The sequence below is a fragment of the Eschrichtius robustus genome, chromosome 2 (genome assembly GCF_028021215.1).
Source record: "Eschrichtius robustus isolate mEscRob2 chromosome 2, mEscRob2.pri, whole genome shotgun sequence".
In the NCBI taxonomy this organism is placed as follows: Eukaryota; Metazoa; Chordata; class Mammalia; order Artiodactyla; family Eschrichtiidae; genus Eschrichtius; species Eschrichtius robustus.
This window is the reverse complement of record NC_090825.1, coordinates 30,664,072-30,690,306: the sequence shown is the minus strand read 5'-3', so window position 1 is coordinate 30,690,306 and position 26,235 is coordinate 30,664,072. Positions and strand designations below refer to the sequence as shown.

Genomic DNA, 26,235 nt, shown 5'->3' with positions numbered 1-26,235 from the left:
TTCTACCTGAAAAAGAATTCAGAATAACAGAAGTAAAGATGATCCCAAATCTTGGAAATAGAATGGAGAAAATACAAGAACCGTTTCACAAGGACCTAGAAGAACTAAAGAGCAAAAAAACAGTGATGAACAACACAATAAATGAAATTAAAAATCTTCTAGAAGGGATCAATAGCAGAATAACTGAGGCAGAAGAACGGATAAGTGACCTGCAAGATGAAATAGTGGTAATACCTGCTGCACAGCAGAATAAAGAAAAAAAATTGAAAAGAACTGAGGACAGTCTCAGAGACCTCTGGGAAAACACTGAACGCACCAACATTCAAATTATAGGGGTCCCAGAAGAAGAAGAGAAAAAGAAAGGGACTGAGAAAATATATGAAGAGATTATAGTTGAAAACTTCCCTAATATGGGAAAGGAAACACTTAAGTCCAGGAAGCACAGAGAGTCCCATACAGGATAAATCCAAGGAGAAGCACACCAAGACACATATTAATCAAACTATCAAAAATTAAATACAAAAAAAATATATTAAAAGCAGCAGGGGAAAAACAACATATAACACACAAGGGAATCCCCATAAGGTTAACAGCTGATCTTTCAGCAGAAACTCTGCAAGCCAGAAGGGAGTGGCAGGACAAATTTAAAGTGATGAAGGAGAAAAACCTACAACCAAGATTACTCTACCCAGCAAGGATCTCATTCAGATTTGATGGAGAAATTAAAACCTTAACAGAAAAGCAAAAGCTAAGAGCATTCAGCACCACCAAATCAGCTTTACAACAAATGCTAAAGGAACTTCTCTAGGCAGGACACACAAGAGAAGGAAAAGACCTACAATAACAAATGCAAAAGAATTAAGAAAATGGGAATAGGAACATACATATCGATAATTACCTTAAATGTAAGTGGATTAAATGCTCCAACCAAAAGACACAGACTGGCTCAATGGATACAAAAACAAGACCCATATATATGCTGTCTAGAAGAGACCCACTACAGACCTAGGGACCTAGGGACACATACAGACTGAAAGTGAGAGGATGGAAAAAGATATTCCATGCAAATGGAAATCAAAAGAAAGCTGCAGTAGCAATTCTCATATCAGACAAAATAGACTTTAAAATACAGACTATTACAAGAGACAAAGAAGGACACTACATAATGATCAAGGGATCGATCCAAGAAGAACATATAACAATTGTAAATATTTATGCACCCAACATAGGAGCACCTCAATACATAAGGCAAATACTAACAGCCATAAAAGGGGAAATCGACAGTAACACAATCATAGTAGGGGACTTTAATACCCCACGTTCACCAATGGACAGATCATCCAAAAAAGAAAATAAATAAGGAAACACAAGCTTTAAATGATACATTAAACAAGATGGACTTAACTGATATTTATAGGACACACCATCCAAAAACAACAGAATACACATTCTCCTCAAGTGCTCATGGAACATTCTCCAGGATAGATCATATCTTGGGTCACAAATCAAGCCTTGGTAAATTTAACAAAATTGAAATCGTATCAAGTATCTTTTCCGACCACAACGTTATGAGACTAGATATCAATTACAGGAAAAAATCTGTAAAAAAATACAAGCACATGGAGGCTAAACAATACACTACTTAATAACCAAGAGATCACTGAAGAAATCAAAGAGGAAATCAAAAAATACCTAGAAACAAATGACAATGAAAACACAATGACCCAAAACCTATGGCATGCAGCAAAAGCAGTTCTAAGAGGGAAGTTTATAGCAATACAATCCTACCTTAAGAAATGAGAAACATCTCAAATAAACAACCTAACCTTACACCTAAAGCAATTAGAGAAAGACGAACAAAAAAAACCCCAAGTTAGCAGAAGGAAAGAAATCATAAAGATCAGATCAGAAATAAATGAAAAAGAAATGAAGGAAACGATAACAAAGATCAATAAAACTAAAAGCTGCTTCTTTGAGAAGATAAATAAAACTGATAAACCATTAGCCAGACTCATCAAGAAAAAAAGGGAGAAGACTCAAATCAACAGAATTAAAAATGGAAAAAGAAGTACCAACTGACATGGCAGAAATGCAAAGGATCATGAGAGATTACTACAAGCAACTCTATGCCAATAAAATAGACAACCTGGAAGAAATGGACAAATTCTTAGAAATGCACAACCTCCGAGACTGAACCAGGAAGAAACAGAAAATATGAACAGACCAATCACAAGCACTGAAATTGAAACTGTGATTAAAAATCTTCAACAAACAAAAGCCCAGGACCACATGGCTTCACAGGCGAATTCTATCAAACATTTAGAGAAGAGCTAACACCTATCCTTCTCAAACTCTTCCAAAACATAGCAGAGGGAGGAACACTCCCAAACTCATTCGACGAGGCCACCATCACCCTGATACCAAAACCAGACAAATATGTCACAGAGAAAGAAAACTACAGGCCAATATCAGTAATGAACACAGATGCAAAAATCCTCAACAAAATACTAGCAAACAGAATCCAACAGCACATTAAAAAGATCATACACCATGATCAAGTGGGGTTTATCCCAGGAATGCAAGGATTCTTCAATATACGCAAATCAATCAATGTGATAAACCATATTAACAAACTGAAGGAGAAAAACCATATGATCATCTCAATCGATGCAGAGAAAGCTTTTGGCAAAATTCAACACCCATTTATGACGAAAACCCTCCAGAAAGTAGGCAGAGATGGAACTTTCCTCAACATAATAAAGGCCATATATGACAAACCCACAGCCAACATTGTCCTCAATGGTGAAAAACTGAAACCATTTCCACTAAGTTCAGGAACAAGACAAGGTTGCCCACTCTCACCACTATTATTCAACATAGTTTTGGAAGTTTTAGCCACAACAATCAGAGAACAAAGAGAAATAAAAGGAATCCAAATTGGAAAAGAAGAAGTAAAGTTGTCACTGTTTGCAGATGACATGATACTATACATAGAGAATCCTAAAGATGCTACCAGAAAACTCCTAGAGCTAATCAATGAATTTGGTAAAGTAGCAGGATACAAAATTAATGCACAGAAATCTCTGGCATTCCTATACACTAATGATGAAAAATCTGAAAGTGAAATTAAGAAAACCCTCCCATTTACCACTGCAACAAAATGAATAAAATATCTAGGAATAAACCTACCTAAGGAGACAAAAGACCTGTATGCAGAAAATTATAAGACACTGATTAAAGAAATTAAAGATGATACAAATAGATGGAGAGATATACCATGTTCTTGGATTGGAAGAATCAACATTGCGAAAATGACTCTACTACCCAAAGCAACCTACAGATTCAATGCAATCCCTATCAAACTACCACTGGCATTTTTCACAGAAGAACAAAAAATTTCACAATTTGTATGGAAACACAAAAGACCCCGAATAGCCAAAGCAATCTTGAGAACGAAAAATGGAGCTGGAGGAATTAGGCTCCCTGTAGACTATACTACAAAGTTACAGTAATCAAGACAGTATGGTACTGGCACAAAAACAGAAATATAGATCGATGGAACAGGATAGAAAGCCCAGAGATAAACCCACGCACATATGGTCACCTTATCTTTGATAAAGGAGGCAAGAATATACAGTGGAGAAAAGACAGCCTCTTCAATAAGTGGTGCTGGGAAAACTGGACAGCTACATGTAAAAGAATGAAATTAGAACACTCCCTAACACCATACACAAAAATAAACTCAAAATGGATTAAAGACCTAAATGTAAGGCCAGACGCTATCAAACTCTTAGAGGAAAACATAGGCAGAACACTCTATGACATACATCACAGCAAGATCCTTTTTGACCCACCTCTTAGAGAACTGGAAATAAAAAGAAAAATAAACAAATATGACCTAATGAAATTTAAAAGCTTTTGCACAGCAAAGGAAACCATAAACAAGACCAAAAGACAACCCTCAGAATGGGAGAAAATATTTGCAAATGAAGCAACTGACAAAGGATTAATCTCCAAAATTTACAAGCAGCTCATGCAGCTCAATATCAAAAGAACAATCAACCCAATCCAAAAACGGGCAGAAGACCTAAATAGACATTTCTCGAAAGAAGATACACAGATTGCCAACAAACACATGGAAGAATGCTCAACATCATCAATCATTAGAGAAATGCAAATCAAAACTACAATGAGATATCATCTCACACCAGTCAGAATGACCATCATCAAAAAATCTACAAACAATAAATGCTGGAGAGGGTGTGGAGAAAAGGGAACACTCTTGCACTGTTAGTGGGAATGTAAATTGATACAGCCACTATGGAGAACAGTATGGAGGTTCCTTAAAAATCTAAAAACAGAACTATCATATGACCCAGCAATCCCACTACTGGGCATATACCCTGAGAAAACCATAGTTCAAAAAGAGTCATGTACCAAAATGTTCATTGCAGCTCTATTTACAATAGCCAGGACATGGAAGCAACCTAAGTGTCCATCAACAGATGAATGGATAAAGAAGATGTGGCACATATATATAATGGAATATTACTCAGCCATAAAAAGAAACGAAATTGAGTTATTTGTAGTGAGATGGATGGACCTAGAGTCTGTCATACAGAGTGAAGTAAGTCAGAAAGAGAAAAACAAATACCGTATGCTAACACATATATATGGAATCTTAAAAAAAAAAAAAAAAAAAGGTCATGACGAACCTAGGGGCAAGACGGGAATAAAGACACAGACCTACTAGAGAATGGACTTGAGGATATGGGGAGGGGGAAGGGTAAGCTGTGACAAAGTGAGAGAGTGGCAAGGACATATATACACTACCAAACGTAAAATAGATAGCTAATGGGAAGCAGCCGCATAGCACAGGGAGATCAGCTCAGTGCTTTGTGACCGCCTAGAGGGGTGGGATAGGGAGGGTGGGAGGGAGGGAGATGCAAGAGGGAAGAGATATGGGAACATATGTATATGTATAGCTGATTCACTTTGTTATAAAGCAGAAACTAACGCACCATTGTAAAGCAATTATACTCCAATAAAGATGTTAAAAAAAAAGAAGTAAATTATTCATTCAAGCAATATATAAAAATAGAAGTGCTTTAGAGGGAAATTTATGGCTATGACACCTATGTTAGACAGGAAGAAAGATCTCAAATCAATAACTTAAGCTTCCACCTTAAAAAACTACCAAAGAAGAGGAAACAAAACCCAAAGCATGCAACAGGAAGGAAATAAGGATTAGAGCAGAATTCAGTAGAAAAGAGAAATTTTTAAAGTAAAGAAAATCAAAGGCACCAAAAAATGGTCCTTTGAAAATTTCAAGAAAATTGAGAAACTTTAGCTAGATTAGCCAAGAAAAAAAGAAAGAATTACTAAAATCAGGAAGGAAAGAGAAGATAACATAAATTAAGAGGATTACAAGGAAATTCTATGAATTGCATGCCAACCAGTTATATAACTTAGATGAACCGTACAAATTATTAGAAAGACACAAACTACCAAAATGGACTCATGAACAAAAAAAAGAAAGAAAGAAAATCTGAATAGATTTTTAATTAGGGCTTAAATTAGTAATCAAAAATCTTTCCACAGGACTTCCCTGGTGGCCCAGTGGTTTAGAATCCGCCTGCCAATGCAGGGGACACAGGTTCGAGCCCTGGTCCAGGAAGATCCCACATGCCGTGGAGCAACTAAGCCCATGTGCCACAACTACTGAGCCTGCACTCTAGAGCTCACGAGCCACAACTACTGAAGCCTGCACGCCTAGAGCCCGTGCTCCACAACAAAAGAAGCCACCGCAATGAGAAGCTCACGCACCACAACGAAGAGTAGCCCCCACTCGCCGCAACTAGAGAAAGCCTGCGCGCAGCAACGAAGACCCAACGCAGACAAATAAATAAATAAATTTATAAAAAACAAAAAAATCTTCCCACAAAGAAAAGTCTATATCTATTTGGCTTCAAGGTAAATGCTATCAAACACTTAAAGAATAATTAATCAATCCTTCATAAACTCTTCCAGAAAATATAGGAGAAATAAATGCTTTCAGCGTTCTATGAGGTAAATATTACCCTGATGCCAAAACCAAAGTCACCACAAGAAAACTACTGACCTATATCCCTTATGAATATAAACAGAAAAATCCTCAACAAAATATCAGCAAACTGAATCTAGACCTTAACCATCACACCTTACAACCTGGAGATTTCATCTATTGGAAAAGACACCTCCAGAAAAACTCTTTTCAACCTCCCTGGAGAGGCCCCTATCAGGCACTGTTAACCAATATTTTTGCCACCAAACTCCAAGGAATAGATTCTTGAATTCATGTAACATAACACACCTAAAGAAAGCACTGAACCCTGACTGGACCTGCACATCATCTGGTGACCTGAAAGTAAAGATTTCCTGGAATTGAAGCAGATGACATCTGATGAGACAGCTTTCCCAAGATATCCAGAGAAACCCTGTTAGAAGTTTGTCACCAAACCTTTGATGATGACATAACGCTCCAGATGATCTCCAGTATCTATGATCTTGATAACATATGGACTTTAGATAAAAAGTACCAGAAAGTTCTCCCTCCTACCTCTGCTTGTTATTCGAGTGTGATCTTAATAAGTTTCTAATCTATGCAATTTCCTTCTGATGTGAGACACTACACCCAAGAAAGGTCCTTCCTGACACTGAGGGACAAAAGGCTGCTGAAACTAGGCAACCTGACATTTAATCAGTGATGCTTTCAGAGAAAAATCTTGTGATCAAAGGGGTAAATGTAAAAAATTAATAAACAGAAACCTCAATTAAATAGAGTTGGGATACCAGAAAGGGAAACCCTGCAATGATAGTAGAGCTCAATAGGAAGAATAAAGACTCCTCTTCTTTCCTGGCAAGGACTCATCAGCCAGTGAAAGGCCATGGACTCTGTTTAGCCCTCCAAACTTCCTTTTCACGCCCATAAAAAGGTTCTCCTTCCCTTGCCATGCAGGAACTTGAGCATGGCTCCCCATGGTTGCAGACCCCAAATTGTAATTCTCTGCTGATCCCGGATAAACCCATCTTTGCTGAAGAAATATCTGGTAGTGTATTTGTTTCAGGTCAACGGTAAGTATACTGACAAAATAGATATATTTCTTCAATGGCAAGGAGAAAAAAAGAAAAGGAAAAACATACAGATTAAGAGACATAACAAATAAACAATGATGACTCTCCTCAGAGTGAGTCAGATACCGTCTGGATACTGATTTGAACAAACTAACTGGAAAAATATGTATGGGGGCTTCCCTGGTGGCACAGTGGTTAAGAATCCACCTGCCGATGCAGGGACATGGGTTCGAGCCCTGGTCCAGGAAGATCCCACATGTCGCGGAACGACTAAGCCCGTGCGCCACAACTACTGAACCTGTGCTCTAGAGCCTGCGAGCCACAACTACTGAGCCCATGCTCCGCAACAAGAGAAGGCACCGCGATGAGAAGCCGGCGCACCACAACGAAAAGTAGCCCCTGCTCGCCGCAACTAGAGAAAGCCCGCACGCAGCAACAAAGACCCAACGCAGCCAAAAATTAAAAAAAAAAAAAAAAAAGTATGGGACAATTGAAGAAATTTGAATAATGGGATATTAGATGATATTAAATAATTATTGAAAAAACTTTAGACGTAATAAAGACGTTCTGATTATGAGAGAGAGAGAGAGAAAAGGAGAGGGAGAGGAGCAGAGAGAGAGAGAGAAAGACCAATCTTAGCTCTTACGGGTTCATACTGAAATATTTACAGATGAAATCATATGAAGTCTGGAATTTGTTTTTAAACAATCCCACAAGGTAGGTAGATGGGATGGGGGGAAGGAGGTTTACTAGAAATGTAAAGTATATAGGAAATAAGAGTGGCCTTATGTAGACAATTGGTAAGGTTCAGAGATAAATATACGGGAATTCCTCTCAGTATTCTCTATACTTCTGTGAAGGTGTAAACATTTTTACAATAACTAGTTTAAAAACAAACAAACAAACAAAAAAGACGAGCCAGTCACCTTCTTAGTCTCTGACATATTTCCAAAAAGTTGAAATACATGCAGGGCAAAGGCAGGACTGCAAAAAAAATTAGTTAACCTAACAGTACAGTTAGAAGCTCTGATTATTAATGTGTAAAATAACTTGGAGTATTTTTTTAATTATATACATTTTTAAAGATAAAATTTGATTTGAAAAAATATGCATATCTAAATAAAACATGTGTTAAACATGAACTATCTCTCAGCTGTAAAAATCTCTGGACTCAATGATAGGAAAGCTTCCTTTTAACTATTTACAGTCTATAATTTTTTTTCTGATTTACTTAAAAACATGAAAATTAGTAAAATTCTTTCCTGATTTCAGAATACAAATATCAAAAGTGTGATTTAATAAAAAGTAGGTATAATATGAAGAATTAGATGGAAATGATTTCTTAAGGCAGCAGTTCTCAGATATTTCGGTTTCAAGACCCTTTACACTCAAAATCTTTTGAGAACCCCCAAAATGTCTGTTTATATGAGTTATTTGTGTCAGTATTTACCATAGCAAAAATTAAAATTAAGACATTTTAAAATATTCACTGTTTACTTCATTTAAAATAATAATAAACCCAATGTATTTAACACAAATATTTTATGGAAATGATATTTTCAAAAGCAAAATATTTAGTGGAAAGACTATCACTATTTTAAAATCCTTGGCTATTAAGTCTATCATTTGTGTTATTTCTGGACCTATATCTATTGATTGATGTTTTCCCCCTCATTATGGGATGTATTTTCCTACTTCTTTACATGTCAGACTTCTAGAAAAAGGTAGCTTAATTATAAAGGGAAAGCAAGATAATTTTATCCTTTCATTCATTCATAAGCAAGTTTCATTCATTCAACTATCATTTTTTAATAAGATATTATTAAATCTTTTTTTACAATAAAATGATTTAATCTTATACCTCAAAATGTTTACATTATTAATTTTTAAATAACATAAATAAATATGACAATATAAAAATATAATCCATAAATCTAAGTAATATAATCTTAGAGCCATACAGTAACTATCTTATGTTCATTTCTTATCTCAACATCCACCTAAAAAATGAACTCAGGCCTCTTACTGATATAGAAATGAAGCTAAGGGTAATGAAAATTTTTCCCACATCATAACAAAAAAAAGTATTTGAGTTTCCTTTCTTTCTTTCACTTGTAATGTTCCTATATCAAAGAAAGAGGTTTTAAAGCCAACAATAACAATGGCAGTAAGTGTTCTTATTTTAAATGAAATGCAATGGTTATTTTGACTGAACAGAAGAACAGAAAAGTAATCTATTTTCCTTAATGTCTATAGCTTTGTGATACCAGCTGATTGTATAATTGGCCTTAATATAAATATATCTTATTAGTTCACTTTTCCATGAGAGCCCTGTTATTGAGGGAAAAGAATTAAATTTTTAAAACTTACTGTCTTAGTGCCATGCTTTAGCGTTATCTCATGCGAGTCAGGGATCTTTTGGACAGGATTCTGAAAAAAGAAAATTCCATGACATTGATGAGTAAGATAACATATTTGGGGGAACTACATACCACACTCACAGGAAATTTAATTTTTAAAAATTGCATCACTGACTTTTTAACACAAAACTTTTAAAAAATAGGAAGTAAAAAGTGTGAGCGTGGGACTTCCCTGGTGGCGCAGTGGTTAAGAATCCCCCTGCCAATGCAGGGGACACGGGTCCGAGCCCTGGTCCGGGAAGATCCCACATGCCACAGAGCAACTAAGCCCGTGCGTCACAACTACTGAGCCTGCGCTCTAGAGCCCGCGAGCCACAAGTACTGAGCCCATGTGCCACAACTACTGAAGTCCGCGCGCCTAGAACCTGTGCTCCGCAACAAGAGAAGCCACTGCAGTGAGAAACCCACGCACCACAACAAAGAGTAGCCCCCGCTCGCCGCAACTAGAGAAAGCCCACGTGCAGCAACGAAGACCCAATGCAACCAAAAATATATACATAAAAATAAAATAAAATAAAAAAATTTTTTTAAAGTGTGAGCGTATCTTATTTCTGCACTTCTAGATAGATTACAGTTGGTCACTTTGAGCTGATAATAAATTTATCTTAAATCTCTAAAAAGATAAACCTAAGATACTCTTTAGGTTGTATGAAACCATAAGGTCCTCCCCATACGGAAAATTTTTTAAGTCCTCTTTTCACTGGTACTTGCGCATACCTTAAAGTACTTAATTTATAACAGACAACAAAATTTGCACAGGATAGATACATACCTTTTAACCCATAAAAGATCAAAAAACAAAAAACTGATATTCAAATGGTACAAATAAGGAACAGAGTCATTCACTGATTCATCGATTCAATAAGGCTTTATTAAAGTGAGATTATACCAGATGCTAAGTGGCGTTAGACACAGCCTCTACTCCTCTCTCCTCCCAAGAAGCATATGCTCTAAGAGGGAAACATCAATGACTCTACTTCAATATAATACATGCTATGTTAGAAAGGGTATGGACAGAATAACTGAGGGATGAAGAAGATGGATGCATAAATCAGACATAAGAGGTCGCACTGATCATTTAAATAAGAAGTTTCATTGTTTAGTCAAGTCTCCATTATCCAAGAGCAGGGTAGTTATACTAAAATTCTACAGCCATTACAAATTCATGTTAGGATTACCTTGCAATCTACTTAATTAAACATGTTCAGGGAATTCCCTGGAGGTCCAGTGGTTAGGACTCTGCACTTTCACTGCCAAGGGCCCAAGTTCAACCCCTGGTTGGGGAACTAAGATCCCACAAGCCATGTAACACAAGCCACGTGGCATGCCCAAAACAAATAAACAAACAAACAAAAACGTGCAATCTACAGACTTTGGTCCCTAATTTCCCTCCTTCTTTAGGATCCTTGATGAACCAATCGATCACCAGCTCTATTTTATCTTAAATCTTTCCCCTACCATGGCTCTTTCTCCTCAGAATATGAACAATTTAAGTACGTCCCATATTGGGACTTCCCTAGTGGCGCAGTCGTTACGAATCTGCCTGTCAGTGCAGGGGACACGGGTTCGATCCCTGGTCTGGGAAGATCCCACATGCTGTGGAGCAACTAAGCCCCTGTGAGCCACAACTACTGAGCCTGCGCTCTAGAGTCCATGGGCCACAACTTCTGAGGCCGCACGCCACAGCTACTGAAGCCCGCGTGCCTAGAGCCCGTGCTCCACAAGAGAAGCCACTGCAATGAGAAGCCCGTGCACCGCAACAAAGAGTAGCCCCCACTCGCCGCAACTAGAGAAAGCCCGTGCGCAGCAACGAAGACCCAACACAGCCAAAAATAAATAAATAAATTTATATTAAAAAAAAGTGCATCCCATATTAAAACACACACACACACACACACCCCAATTTCGCCTAGGTTTACTGTTGTATCACTATCTTTTCCTTTACAATCAAGCTACCTCACACTACAGTTTTCACTCATCGTCTCTACTTTCTTTCACCCCTCTACCTCTACCACTTTGGCACTTGTCATTTAATTCCCAATACCTAGCACAGTTCTTGGTACTTAAAGGACTCTTAGTAAATATTTCTTGAATGAATAAATAAGTCACTATAAATGCCCCAGGACACTTTTCAGAACTTAATCTGCACGTCTGACCTTTCAACAGCATGATAACTACTTAACTATTTCCTCCAACTTGAAACTATTCTTTCTTGGGAGGAAACAGCCTTGACAAAAAGCCAGAAAATCTAGGGTTTTAAAATCAAGCTCTGATACTCATTAACCTTGTCATAACCTCAGGAGAGTAATGACTCTCAGTTTCCTCATTTGCAAACAGGATAATAGCACCTGCCCCTTAGGTTACTGTGAGGTAAGTGGTTTAAAGCTCATAATACAGAGTTCGGCACAAAGTAGGTACCCAATAAATGACAGCCACCATTTATTCTAAGGCTTACCTCCTGTCTCTCTTGTCATATTATCTTAGTCTATTTCCAGGCTTCTCTTCCTTTTCACTTGGCTAATTCCTACTCACCCTTTAAGACTCAATTCAGCTGTGACCTGCTCCTGGAAGCATTTCTCAACATTTCAAACTCTGGGTTAAATACCCTTCCATGCACTCCCATGACACCCTCTCCTTGTCTCTATCACAGAACCTATCATAATACATTGTAATTTTTGACCGGTCTCCCTCCACAACACTCCGTAACCAAACTCAAGAGATGCTTCTCAAAGACCGTGTATATATATCGTCTCCGGGTCCCCAATCCACAAAACACCGGGTGTATGGCAGACACAAGAGGTTTTGGAGTGTATTAATGGCCCTTACAATGTCTACCTCGTAAATCACATTAGATAATTTTTAATTTACCTCAAACATTAATGTTTATGTCCATAAAGAAGAACAGGTAGGTGCTATCCATCAGGTGAGCCTGGTGAGTGAGAGTCATATTTTCCAAAAGTGAAAACCTTTGAAGGCCAAATGATTCTATCCCAGACTAAAAGCACATGTAAAGTTGCAAGTATAGAGAAATAAAGGCAATTTTGTTTTAAACTATTTGCATCTGAGAAGTGGCTATAGTTCATTACCACCACAGATCAGTACAGAAGGAGATCAGGAAGCAAGAGGCACTGAACAAAAACACTCACCTCATAGTAACCCAAGGAACTGCTGGAGAGTTTGCAGTTTATTTCAAGACAAAGACATTACAGTACGGTTTACTATGTTTTGGAAAGTCCTGCACACACCAATATCGGAGATACCAATATTCCAACACAAATTCCAAAATAATTTAAAAGTTGAACAAATGAATTCTGGACTACCCTTACATTAAATTATGTAAACCACTGCTCCCTTTGCAGTTGACAATATTTGTAAGTAATAAAAACTCATGTAAAGGTGATAAGTACTCCTGAAAGAAACAGGAGAACAGTTCAAACGTTTTACTTAAAGAAGAATCTATTATAGTATCATTTCATAACCAATTCCTTTTCATCACTCAGGAAAGAGAAACACTGTCACCAGAAGGAAGGATGAAAATTATTTCACTGAATTCAATGCAGAACGTGCCTATATACAGACAATTTCTGACATTTCAAGAAAAAACTTACAAGAATACAGAACAACTCAGTATTTACATTAGGAATGAATTAAATGTTTAAATAAGTATTGTTTACATTTAAAATCAAAGTTTTACTGGAAATCATGTAGGGCGTAACTCATAAAAAGCCCATGTAATTGGCACAACTAAATCATCTAAAATAGTAGCAATCCATCTTTTGGTAGCATATCACTTGATGGTGACTGTTCTTTTTCCAGAACTTTTACTAATGACTTTTTGAAATATGGCTTAGTGTGAAATTTGCTGTAACAGTAAAATATTTTCAAGATTTCCCTGCCAGGGGACATCATAAACTACAAGACTTCAATGAAGTCATTTATTACCAAAATTCATAACAACAGCTACAGTCTTAATGGAAGAGGGGAAAAGATACCAGTTTTTGTTTTGTTTTGGTTTTAAATGCCAACCAAAGGATTATTTTTCCCAGGCTCTTTCGTTTACCCCAGTAAGAACAATGATAGCAAACATATCTAGAATAACATGAGCAATTCCATCTGATGTACTATACATACATCCTTGTAATGTTTTTCAAAAGACTTGCAAATCATTTACAACCTTTCTGGGGTAATTTGTCATAAATTTTAAAAGTTATATATGTATAGTAGTATGAGCCAAAATAAAAAGTCTACTCAGTAATAAAGATCTACTGCCAAGTGGCTAACAGTTGGGACAGAGAATGGGGATTTCCAACCAGGAGTTTGAAAATGAGTGCCACTTTCTCCCAGAAACCACTTTGGAAATAGTTACCAGTGCAGAACCATAAGCAACCAGAATTAGAGTCCATTCTGGTGTAACTCTTAAAATTAATTCATTTATTCACTCACTCACTAATCACACATTCACTTAACAACATTTATTGAGTATTTAATTATATACTACATACCACATACCAGGAACTAAGTTAAAGATAAAAAGACCAATAACAAAAACTCTGCTCATGAAGAACTATCAGTCCAGCAAAGCAAAACAGACAGGTAAACAAACAGGCAAACTAAAATGTTTCAGATGCTATGACAGAAGGATACACAGGGTTCAGCGCTCAATTCCACTGTGCCTGGGGAAGGAGAGAGTGATTAGAAAAGGCTTCATACAAGAGATGTTTGAGATGCTTTTGGAAAAACAGAAGTTCCCTAGATGAATGTGGAGGGCATCTAGGCGAGAATAAGATGAATCTTGACACTTTCTGAGTAGCAAATATTTTTGCCTGGCTAGAGTTTAAATTGCTGGGCAGGAAAAAGGAGAAGGATGTGTGGTGTGTGTGGGGGGGGGGGTTGTATTTTTTTTTAATGTTAACCCAGAGAGTTCGTTATGAGCCAGATTGTATACAATGCCAAGAATCTGAAATTTAAGCTCTGAGCCATGTAGAGTAATTTGATAAGACTTGAGATTTCAAAAAAATCACCGAGGCATCAAAAGACACAATTAACACGGTGAAAAGGCAACCTACACAACAGGAGAAAATATCTGCAAATCATATATCTGATACAGTGTTAATATCCAGAATATATTTAAAACTCCTATGACTCAACAACTACAACGAAAAAAACCCAATTCAAAATTTGGCAAAGAACTTCAATATTTATTTCTCCAAAGAAGTTATACAGATGACCAACAAGCATATGAAACGATACTCAACATCACTAATCCTTAGGGAAATGCAAATCAAAACCACAATGAAAGGGCTTCCCTTGTGGAGCAGTGGTTAAGAATCCATCTGCCAATGCAGGGGACACGGGTTCGAGCCCTGGTCCGGGAAGATCCCACATGCGCGGAGCGACCAAGCCCGTGTGCCACAACTACTGAGCCTGCGCTCTAGAGCCCTTGAGCCACTACTACTGAGCCCACGTGCCACAACTACTGAGCCCGTGCGCCACAACTACTGAAGCCCGTGCGCCTGTGCTCCACAACGAGAAGCCACTGCAATGAGAAGCCCACACACTGCAACAAAGAATACCCCCGCTCGCCACAACTAGAGAAAGCCTGTGTGCAGCAACGAAGACCCAAAGCAGCCAAAAATAAATAAATAAATTTATTTAAAAAAAAAAAAACCCACAATGAGATACCACTTCACACCCAATGCAAAAGCTAATATTTAAGGGAAAAAAAGAAAAACAAAATAAGTGTTAGCAAAGACGAACAGAAACTGGAACACATACATTGCTGGAGGGAAATGGTGCAGCTGCTAGGTAAAACAGTATGGTAGTTCTTAAAAAAACTTAAACAAGAATTACCTCGTGATTCAGCAATTCCATTGGCGTATATACCCAAAAGAATTGAAAAGCAGTGTCTCAAAGAGATGTTTGTACACTCATGTTCAAAGCAGCTTTATTCACAATAGTCAAAAGGTGGGAGCAACTCAAGTGTCCATCCATGGATGAAGGAACAGTGGTATAAATATACAGTGGAATATTATTCAGTCTTAAAGAGGAAGGAAATTCTGACACATGCTACAACAGGGATGAACCTGGAGAACATTATGCTAAGTGAAATAAGCCACTCACAAAAAGAGTAATACTGTATAATTGCACTCATCTGAGGTATACAGAGTAGTCAAATTCACAGAGACACAACGCACAGTGGTTGCCAGAGTTGGGGGGAGAGATGGAAATGAAAGTTGTCGTTTAATGGGTATAGAGTTTCTGTTTTGCAAAAATGAAAAAGTTCTGGAGACTGGCTGCACAACAATGTAACACTACAGAGCTGTACATTTTTAAATGATTAAGACTGGGACTTCCCTGGTGGCTCAGTGGTTAAGAATCCGCCTGCCAATGCAGGGGACACGGGTTCAATCCCTGGTCCGGGAAGATCCCACGTGTCATGGAGCAACTAAGCCTGTGCACCACAACTACTGAGCCTGCACTCTAGAGCCCGCGAGCCACAACTCCTGAGCCCACACACCACACCTACTGAAGCCTGCGCACCTAAAGTCCATGCTCTGCAGCAAGAGAAGCCACCGCAGTGAGATGCCCGCTTGCTGCAACTAGAGAAAGCCCGAGTGCAGCAACGAAGACCCAACACAGCCAAAAATAAGCTAATTAATTAATTAATTTTTAAAAATAAGATAAATTTTAAAAAATGATTAAGACTGTAAATTTTACATTATGTGTATTTTGCCAAAACTAAAAAAAATTTTAATAGATACAACACACATAAGCAAACAAAAAAAGATTAAAAGATGCATACTCTTATGCGTGAATACTTCTCAATACTCTAATAAATGTTAGGTAAGCATCATAATAAATCATTTATCAAATGTCTAAAATCTTCCTCCAAAAATGTAAAGTTACATGTCTAAAATATTGCAGGAAGGAAAGACAATTTCCTAGCTAAATCTCACAGCTGGTTCCAATCCTTCAATTAGCAGTATTCCCAAACCACTTCTAAATTTCCTTCAAACCATTTATGCCCTACTGCAAGCTGAAATCTTAGAGAACATTTCTTAGTAACATGACTTAAGAGCACACTGTTAGATAATTTTTATACCTGTGTGAGGGCCGAGAAACTCAAAAAGGATAGTTCATTCTTATATTTTATCAGAAATCACTTTTTAAAAAAAACACGACATTAGCAATAAACGCAAAGATGACAATTTTCTATGTTTATTTACCATAAAACAATGGCAGGTAATTAGCCAACAGGATTTATATCAAATGACATTTATTTTCAAAGCTACCATGAACATACGCCCTGTCATTTCCTAACACCCTAAAATTTTATGAATATGTCAGCTTTTATTCTTATTTGCTCTCTAAGTCCAAAGACTTGAAATCTAGACATGACTCTGACATTGACTGCCACTTGTAATCTTCACTCAGCCATCTAACTGTATAGAACCTCAGCTTTTCAACTTGTAAAAGTGAAAAAGTTGGACCAGGTAATTCATGACATTCTATGATGACATGGTCTACCTTAAACTCACATCTGGAACTAGGAACACTACCCTATGTCCTTCCCTGACTTCCATCTTCTTTACTTTACTCCACACTGCTCACTACTAGGATATTACTCTTCCTACTGCATTTCTCACTGAGAACCTTCAATGTTTCTCCACCACCTTTAGTCCCAATTGTAACCTCTCAGAGCATCACACATATTGTTTTAGAAATTTTCATTTGTAGAATGTTATTCCAGGTTACGTTTAGAAAAATTAATGTTTTTAAGAAGTTTCTGGTCAAAGGGTACAAACTTTCAGTTATAAGATAAATAAGTTCTGAGGATCAAATGTACAGCATGGTGACTACAGTTAATAACACTGTGCTGTATACTTGAAATTTGCTAAAAGAATAGATCTTAAGTGTTCTTGCCATACCAAAAAAAAGAAAAAGGTGACTATGTGAGGCGACGGATGTGTTAATTAAGTTGATTGTGGTAATCATTACACAATGTATACATATATCAAACCATCACATTATACATGTTAAGTATCAATACATACAATTTTTATTTGTCAGTTATACCTCAATAAAGCTAGGAAATAAATATCATTAAAAAAAAACAACAGGGCTTCCCTGGTAGCACAGTGGTTGAGAATCCGCCTGCCAATGCAGGGGACACGGGTTCGCGCCCTAGTCTGGGAGGATCCCACATGCCGCGGAGCAACTGGGCCCATGAGCCACAACTACTGAGCCTGCGCATCTGGAGCCTGTGCTCCGCAACGGGAGAGGCCGCAACAGTGAGAGGCCCGTGCACCGCGATGAGGAGTGGCCCCCGCTCGCTGCAACTAGAGAAAGCCCTCGCACAGAAACGAAAACCCAACGCAGCCAAAAATTAATTAATTAATTAATTAATTAATTTTTTTAAAAAAAGAGAACTAGATTCACTTTAAAAAAAAAACAACAAAAAAGTTTCATACATAATCAAGAAGCAGATCATTTCTTAAAAGACATTAATCTCTAAAGAGCCTATCAATATTCCTATCATTTGCAGTGATACTTATTTATCAATGATTACTTATCAATGTATGCATTAAGATCCCACCCTTACCCACATAATTAACCACTCCAGGCAGGAATAGAAGAACAGAGGTTGAGCTTGCCAGAATTAAGAAGGAACAACCTGGCTTTCTAAGACCCCTATAATGAAACTCTCCTCTCCCACTTCTTTACCCCTACCCAAAAGAGAAGGCTTTCCTTTACAACTATAAAGGAAGAGGGAAAATTTCACCAGCTCAGACTGGAGTCCCTGAGTTTTACCATTTGTCCTATTCCTTAAAAAGGCCCACCTCCACCATGTCAGTGGCAACAATGTACACACCATTCTCACATCTTCACAACCTGAACTAATTATCCCCTCAAAACTTCAAGCCCTTAGCCTCTTATCTACAAAGAATAAGAATTTGTTATAATGATTCTTTTGGGAAGCAAAGCACTTTTACAAGTGGAGTGAAGATTAATACAAACCTCAGTCTGAGAGTGCCACGGTTCTCATAGAAGCCTCTCTAATGCCTTGCTACTCAAAGTACAGTCCACAGAGCAGCACCAGGGGCAGCACCCAGGAACTTGTTAAAATTCAGAATGCTGGACCTCTCCCAGACCTACTAAACCAGAATCTGCTTTTTAATAAGGTCCCCAGGAGATTTATGTGCACATTAAAGCACAAGAAGCAGGGAGTTCCCTGGTGGCCTAGTGGTGAGGATTCCAGGCCTTCAACACCCTGACCTGGTCAGGGAACTGAGATCCTGCAAGCTGCGTGGCACGGCTAAAATAATAATAATAATAAAGTATGAGAAGCAAAAGTTTTCTGAGATTACCACTTTACTGCAACAAAAGTTCACCAGTCCTATTACAGCTTGATAGTATATTGCCTGAGCTACATTTTATACCTTAAGATAATTTCTATAACCTAAAAAAAGATATTCAACTGGAAAATCTTTTTTTTCCATTTGTTAATTTTTTATTACCCTGGAATAGGAAGACTAACATGTAACATGTTTATTTTATTTTATTGAAGTATAGTTGATTTACAATATTGTGTTAGTTTCAGGTATACAGCATAGTGATTCAGTATTTCTGCAGATTATACTCCATTATAGGTTATTACAATAGGTATAATTCTCTGTGCTATACAGTATATACTTGTTGCTTATCTATTTTATATATAGTAGTTTGTATTTGTTAATCCCATACCCCTTATTTGTCCCTCCCCCTTTCCCTCTGCTCTTTAGTACCACAAGTTTGTTTTCTGTATCTATGAGTCTGTTTCTCTTTTGCATATACATTCATTTGTATTATTTTTTAGATTCCATATATAAGTGATATCATATAGTATTTGTCTTTCTCTTTCATTGGAAAATCTTGGAAGTCATATTTAACTTTCAATTTAGCAAAAATCTTACTCTATAATTCAATTTTCCAAACTGCCAGGCAACATGGGATTTTTTTTCCCAATTCATACAACCATTCATTCAACAGGTACTTAATAAAACTCATATTGTTTTAAAGAGTCAAGGCAAGAGCAGGACAAGAATCTGGATTCTGTTACTTACTAGTGGTAAGAATGAAAAAATCCCTTCTTCATAGAGCCTCTATTTCCTTAACCATCTACTGTATATAAATAATAATAGTTAACAGCTAGCATATACGTGCATACTATGGGCCAAGCACTGCTCAAGGCACCACATATATACTAAGTAATTTAATCCTCACAACAACTCTCTGATGGGTCCTATTATCACCCCATTTTAAAGATGAGGACACCGAGGCAAAGAGAGGTTAAGTAATTTGTCCACGGTCACATAACTGGTAAGTGACTGAGAGGGAATTTGAACTTAGAAGTCTGGCCCCAAAGTCTGTGCACGTAATCATTACAACATAACGTCTCCTCTATAGTAACACTTACCCTGTTAGCTTCGCAGAGTTGCCGTGATGACCAAATGAGTTAATGTGCCAAAACACTTTATAACTACAACCCCATTATAAGTAAGACATTATTACGAGCCTATGGCTATAAAGGTTTTATCCTGAAAGTACACATTTGAGAAATTGTTTGAGACCAGGTACAAAATGCCTTGAGATAGAAAAGTTTCACCAACTTTCAGAATCTTAGATATGCAGTGCAGAATTAGTTCAACATGGGTTATACACTGTAGTATTTTGAGTTATGTTTAAGATTTCATAACTGTGTTTTATAAAAATTGAGTTATTACTTGGGCAATCTTCTGATATTCAGTTAAAGATGCACAGACTGTACTAATTTTGACTATAAAAAATGTCAAGGTATCAGTCAAATTAGTGAGAATTAATTTATTTGGAAAAATAAAAGAAGCTTGAGACATAATAAATTTTTATCAAATTCACCTGGTACTGAGAAAAAATATATTTTAATCCTTCTCCCTTACTATAGCTCTCTTGAAAACTAACACTGCAGAATAGACACCACATATTATTTAATGTAACTCTGCATACATGCAAAAGCATGTATATGCTTCACAACTGTAAAAGGTATAGTGAAAATTAAAGGCATCCCCAAAGTCAATCTGTATAGATTCTCTTGTATTCATTCTACAGTCCTAGCTCTAGCAATTCTACACCCTATTCATCCCACCAAATATGGAACAGATAAATTATTAACACTCCATCATACTTTCCATAATGTCTAAAGCCACCACTACTACAACAAAATATTTTAAATTGCTCTTGGGCATTTCTTGCTAGAGAACAAAAGCAGATTATTTACTGGCCATCTCCTCACTAGTCTGTAAAATCCTTGAGGACAGATACTAAGTCTTATTTAATTTGCATCTTCAGTACTTAGCACAGTGTCTGACATACAGTACATGCTCAAATATATTCATTCTTAACTAAAGATATAAATTATCTAGTAATGATAGTTTGTTTTTAAAAGAAAATAAACATGAAATCCATGAGAAAAAAAAATACACAAGTAGAGTTTATCCATCCTTTCTAAAATATGGGGACGTATTTATTAACTATTTATATTTTATATCTACTCTTAAAAATTTTTCTCTGTATCTTCAAGATAAAACATTCAAGGCCACAGACAGACTTACTGTAAGCTGTACCTAATAAAGCCTAAGTGCCAGGTACTATATGCTAAACACCAGGAAACCCAAAATAAGGAAGACACAGGCACTGTCTTCATGGAGCTCAGAAACTACAGAAGGTGCACACTTGTAAACAAATAATTATCACAACAATGATCATTTTATCATAGTTGTGACAAGTACAACAATAGGAGAGTGTCCTACGTCAAATCATACACAAAAATTAACTCAAAATATACCAAAGACCTAAATGTAAGAACTAAAACTATAAAACTCGCAGGAAAAAAAAAAAAAAAACACATAGGAGTAAATGTTCACAACCTTAGGTTAGGCTACTTAGATATGACACCAAAAGCAGAAGCAACAATAGAAAAACCAGAAAAACTGGACTCCACCAAAGTTTTAAATTATTACACTTCAAAGTACACCATCAAAGAAGGTGACAGGACAACCCACAGAATGAAAGAAAATATTTGCAAATCAGGTATCTAAGAAGGAATTTGTGTCCAGAATACGTAAAGAACCCTTATAACTCAATAATAAATAAACAAATAACCCAACTGAAACAGGCAGAAGAGCTAAAGAGACATTTCTCCAAATAAGACATACAAATGGCCCATAAGCACATGAAACAATGTTCAACATCATTATTCTTTAGGGAAATACAAATCAAAACCACAATGAAATACCACATCACATCCACCAAGATGGCTATAATCAAAAAGACAAACAATAAAATGTGTTGGTGAGGATGTGGAGAAATTGAACCCTCACAGACTACTGATGGGATTGTAAAATGGTGCAACTACTCTGGAAAACAGTTTGGCAGTTCCTCAATATGTTAAACATAGAGTTATCATATGACCTAGCAATTCTACTCCTACATATACACCCCAAAAAAACCCAAAAACATACATCCATACAAATAATTCTAGACAAATATTCAAAGTAACATTATTCATAATCGCCAAAAAATGTAAACACCCAATGCCCATCAACTAGTGAATACATTTTTTTAAATGTAGTATGTCCATATAATAGAATCTTATTTGGCAATAAAAAGTAATGAAGTACTGATACATGCTACAACATGGATGAACCTTGAAAACACTATGCTAAGTGAAAGAAATCAGTCACAAAACACTACTTACTGTATTATTCCATTGATATGAAATGTCCATAATAGGCAAATCCATACAGACAGAAAGTACATTAGTGGTTGCCAAGAGTTGGAGGAAGGCTAGCAGAGGGTGAATAGGGAATGAAAGTAAAAGGCTACAAGGTTGCTTTTCGGAAGGATTTAAATGTTTTAAAATTAGATAGCGGTGATGGTTGCACAACTAACTCTACGGTTATACTAAAAGGCACTGAATTGCATATCTGAAAATTATGAATTTGAGGGTATTAATTATATCTCAGTAAAGCTGTTATAAAAATTTTAAAATAACAGAGGAATATAACTAATACACAAGTAGCATAAGGAAGGAGGTATTCAACTCTCCCTTTGTCAGTGAACGCTTTTAAAAGGAGAAAATACACTCCTTTCACAATGAGAAAAATTGGATCCTGCAAAATGAAAAGGTTCTTCATTGACGGAGACAGGTCTGTCACAATGTAACCCACAGGGGCACTACTTACATAGACTACCAAGAGAATGGAGTTGTACTAAGTATTGACCAGGGTCCACACAGAAGGAAAAGCATGCGGGAATGCATGAAAGAGTAGTCATATTCAAAGACTGCTAATAGCTTGTATGGTTGGGGTATGAGACAAGTGTAGGAGAGACAACTGATGACCTTGAGAAGGAGAATAGGTCACAACCAGCGGTAAAGGAAGGCATATTGGTTAAACACATGTATTCTGGAGTAGACTTCCCTAGATTTGAAACCTGGCTCCACCATTTACTGTGGCTTTGGGGAAGTTAGTGCCTCTGAGTATCAGTTTCCTCATCTTCAAAAGAGGATAATAGAAGTAGGAGGATTAAATGAGTTATTTCACTTTAAGTGCTTAGAACTTTGCTGTACAAAGGAAGTATCCACTTACTGTCAGCACTATTGCTGGGCTCTAGATTTGAGCATATGCTTATTTCTTTATCATAAATCAAACAAAAGGGGACTGCAGATACTGAACTGTGGCTTAACACTGAATTCCTGGTTTGTTAGAGCATCACTTTTTTTTTTTTTTTTTGGCAATACTGTGTGGCATTTGGAACTACCTGGACCGGGGATCGAACCCGTGCCCCTTGCAGTGGAAGTGCAGAGTCTTAACCACTGGACCACCAGGGAAGTCCCGAGCAACACTTTTTATGAGAGCAAAAATCAACACTATGCCATTAACTCCTTCATTTAATCAAAAAAAAAAAAAAATTTAAACACCATTTGTAGTGTTCAAGGTTCTGCAGCATGCAGAGGTGAACAAAGACTCCCTGATTCCAACCCAGACGAGTAGAGAAATGGCAAAATTACTATCCAACAGCTGCCTGGTAGGCTATCTGAATCAACTTGGTGGTCTTGGTCTTATTTCAAATTCACAGTTAGCTGCACTTCCAGCACTCAGCACAAACAGTATGAACAAAATGTCCCTCCAAATAAGAATCAAGGTCTATAGAAGAATTTTTTTTTTAAGTAAGCTCTGTTGGTGCTGCTTTAATATTTACTTACATGCTATTTTATCAATTTGGCACTTAAAAATATAAAATGTATTCAAATGCAAACTTTATAATCTTGGTAACAGGAAAGTACAATTCTACTAAAAGACATATCCATACTGGTAAATATTAATGATTTTGTAAAGATTCTTTAAAAGCACTTTTTTGAATTAAAGCACTAAGAAATCTTTTTCAAAATTGACATATGCAAATTTTCCACTTTTACCCATGTAAATAGAAGGGGTGAAAGATCAACGGAGATGTTTCACTTTCAAACACTGTGTTTATACCTACTAACCTGAAAAACTGATGTCTGTTTTTACAGCTTCTTTAACATCTAGAGGAGTGCAAAAATTAATTACATGACCTTTGTTCTTAAGAATACTTACTAGTTGGGAGACAGAAGAAAACAAAATGAGATCAATAAATAAAGTAACTCAAAGTAAAACTCTAAAGTAATAAACTGAGAGTAAAAAATGGCGGGGGGGGGGGGAATTTAATTACACTGCATGCAATTTCTTTTTTAAATTTTAAGGTAAATGGATAAAGAAGATGTGGCACATATATACAATGGAATATTACTCAGCCATAAAAAGAAACGAAATTGAGTTATTTGTAGTGAGGTGGATGGACCTACAGTCTGTCATACAGAGTGAAGTCAGAAAGAGAAAAACAAACACCATAGGCTAACACATGTATATGGAATCTAAAAAAAAAATGGTTCTGATGAACCTAGGGGCAGGACAGGAATAAAGACACAGACATACAGAATGGACTTGAGGGCACGGGGAAGGAGAAGGGTAAGCCGGGACGGAGTGAGAGAGCAGCACTGACATATATACACTACCAAATGTAAAATAGATAGCTAGTGGGAAGCAGCTGCATGGCACAGGGAGATCAGCTCGGGGCTTTGCGACCACCTAGAGGGGTGTGATAAGGAGGGTGGGAGGGAGACGCAAGAGGGAGGGGATATGGGGATATATGTATGCATATAGCTTATTCACTTTGTTATACAGCAGAAACACAACACTGTAAAGCAGTTATACTTCAATAAAGATGTCAAAAAAAAAAATTTAAGGTAAAATGAAACATACATGAAACAGAGCCAAGAGGTGAAGCATACGTAGGAAGACATAAGAAACTGGAAAAACAGAGCAATGAAAGCAAAAGATAAAAAGAGGAGGATTACACATAGATAAATAACAAGTGAAGGACTTTGGCAGGGCCAATTACAACAGTATTAATAGAACTATGAAGTGTAAATAATGCAACCCGCTGAACGTAAGATCAAAAATACAAAGTGTGAAAAAAAACTGTGGTGTTACAAGCAGAGAGAGTCAGGGGGAATAAAAGAAGAAGAGGATTTCATTACTTCATATAAAGTACTGATGATAGTAAAAATCCTTGGGTAAAGGGGAAAAGAAGTTCTGAGAAAGAAGATGTCCAAGGGATTGTTTGCAGAAATGAACAAGGGTTCTGTGAATCCAGAAGATAAGTATATGGCTGTAATAAATAATAAAGGATACAAGGGAGAACATCATAACTTTTTTTCATGATTACAAGATAAGTAGTCAACTGAAAAGGAGACCTAAATTTTCATTAAAAAGGGGCATTAAAAGGTTTGACTAAATTATCTTAAAATGAAATTTAAATTTTTAAATAGTTTATTTAATCTTTAACAAAAATTAAGTCGTAACTACATCAAATCTCAGAATACACTAAATCTTACAATCCACAAAGAATGAATCAGGTATTACTTTATAAGAAGTAGGGAGCAATTTTTCCAACTAAAATTTAGACAACATAAAATGGCATCACACTGAGTAGCCCCTGCTCGCCGCAACTAGAGAAAGCCCATGCACAGCAACGAAGACCCAACACAGCCAAACATTAATTAATTAATTAATTAATTAATTATTTTAAAATGGCATCAGAGACTACAGGATCAACTTTGGCATCATCATCAAGGGGGCTGTTTTTGCAAAAAAAATTCAAAACCTTCGTGAATTTTCTCCAAGGCTCTTAATCCCATAATATTCAAATCATTTATCATCCTTGTAAATTTTCTCTTTTTCAATTAAGAACCGGTCTGGGACTTCCCTAGTGGCGCAGCGGTTAAGAATCGCCTGCCAATGCAGGGGACACAGGTTCAAACCCTGATCTGGGAAGATCTCACATGCTGCGGAGCAACTAGGCACGTGCACCACAACTACTGAGCCTGCGCTCTAGAGCCTGCGAGCCCACAACTACTGAGCCCGTGTGCCACAACTACTGAAGCCCGCTTGCCTAGAGCCCGTGCTCCGCAACAAGAGAAGGCACCACAACGAGAAGCCCATGCACCGCAATGAAGAATAACCCCCGCTCACCACAAAGAGAGAAAGCCGGCACACAGCAACGATGACCCAATGCGCCAAAAATGAATAAATTAATTAAA

The 26,235-nt window shown here is 37.0% G+C and overlaps 1 protein-coding gene across 2 annotated transcripts in view; it reads right to left on the bottom strand.

Moving 5' to 3' along the window:
* WDR70 (WD repeat domain 70) overlaps positions 1–26,235 on the bottom strand; it is a 307,909-nt gene that overhangs the window by 243,559 nt on the left and 38,115 nt on the right. For both annotated transcript variants that reach the window (XM_068535256.1, XM_068535255.1), the window contains exon 6: positions 9,484–9,543. In XM_068535256.1, the coding sequence (XP_068391357.1) occupies positions 9,484–9,543 (60 nt within the window). The remainder of the gene's footprint in view (positions 1–9,483; positions 9,544–26,235) is intronic.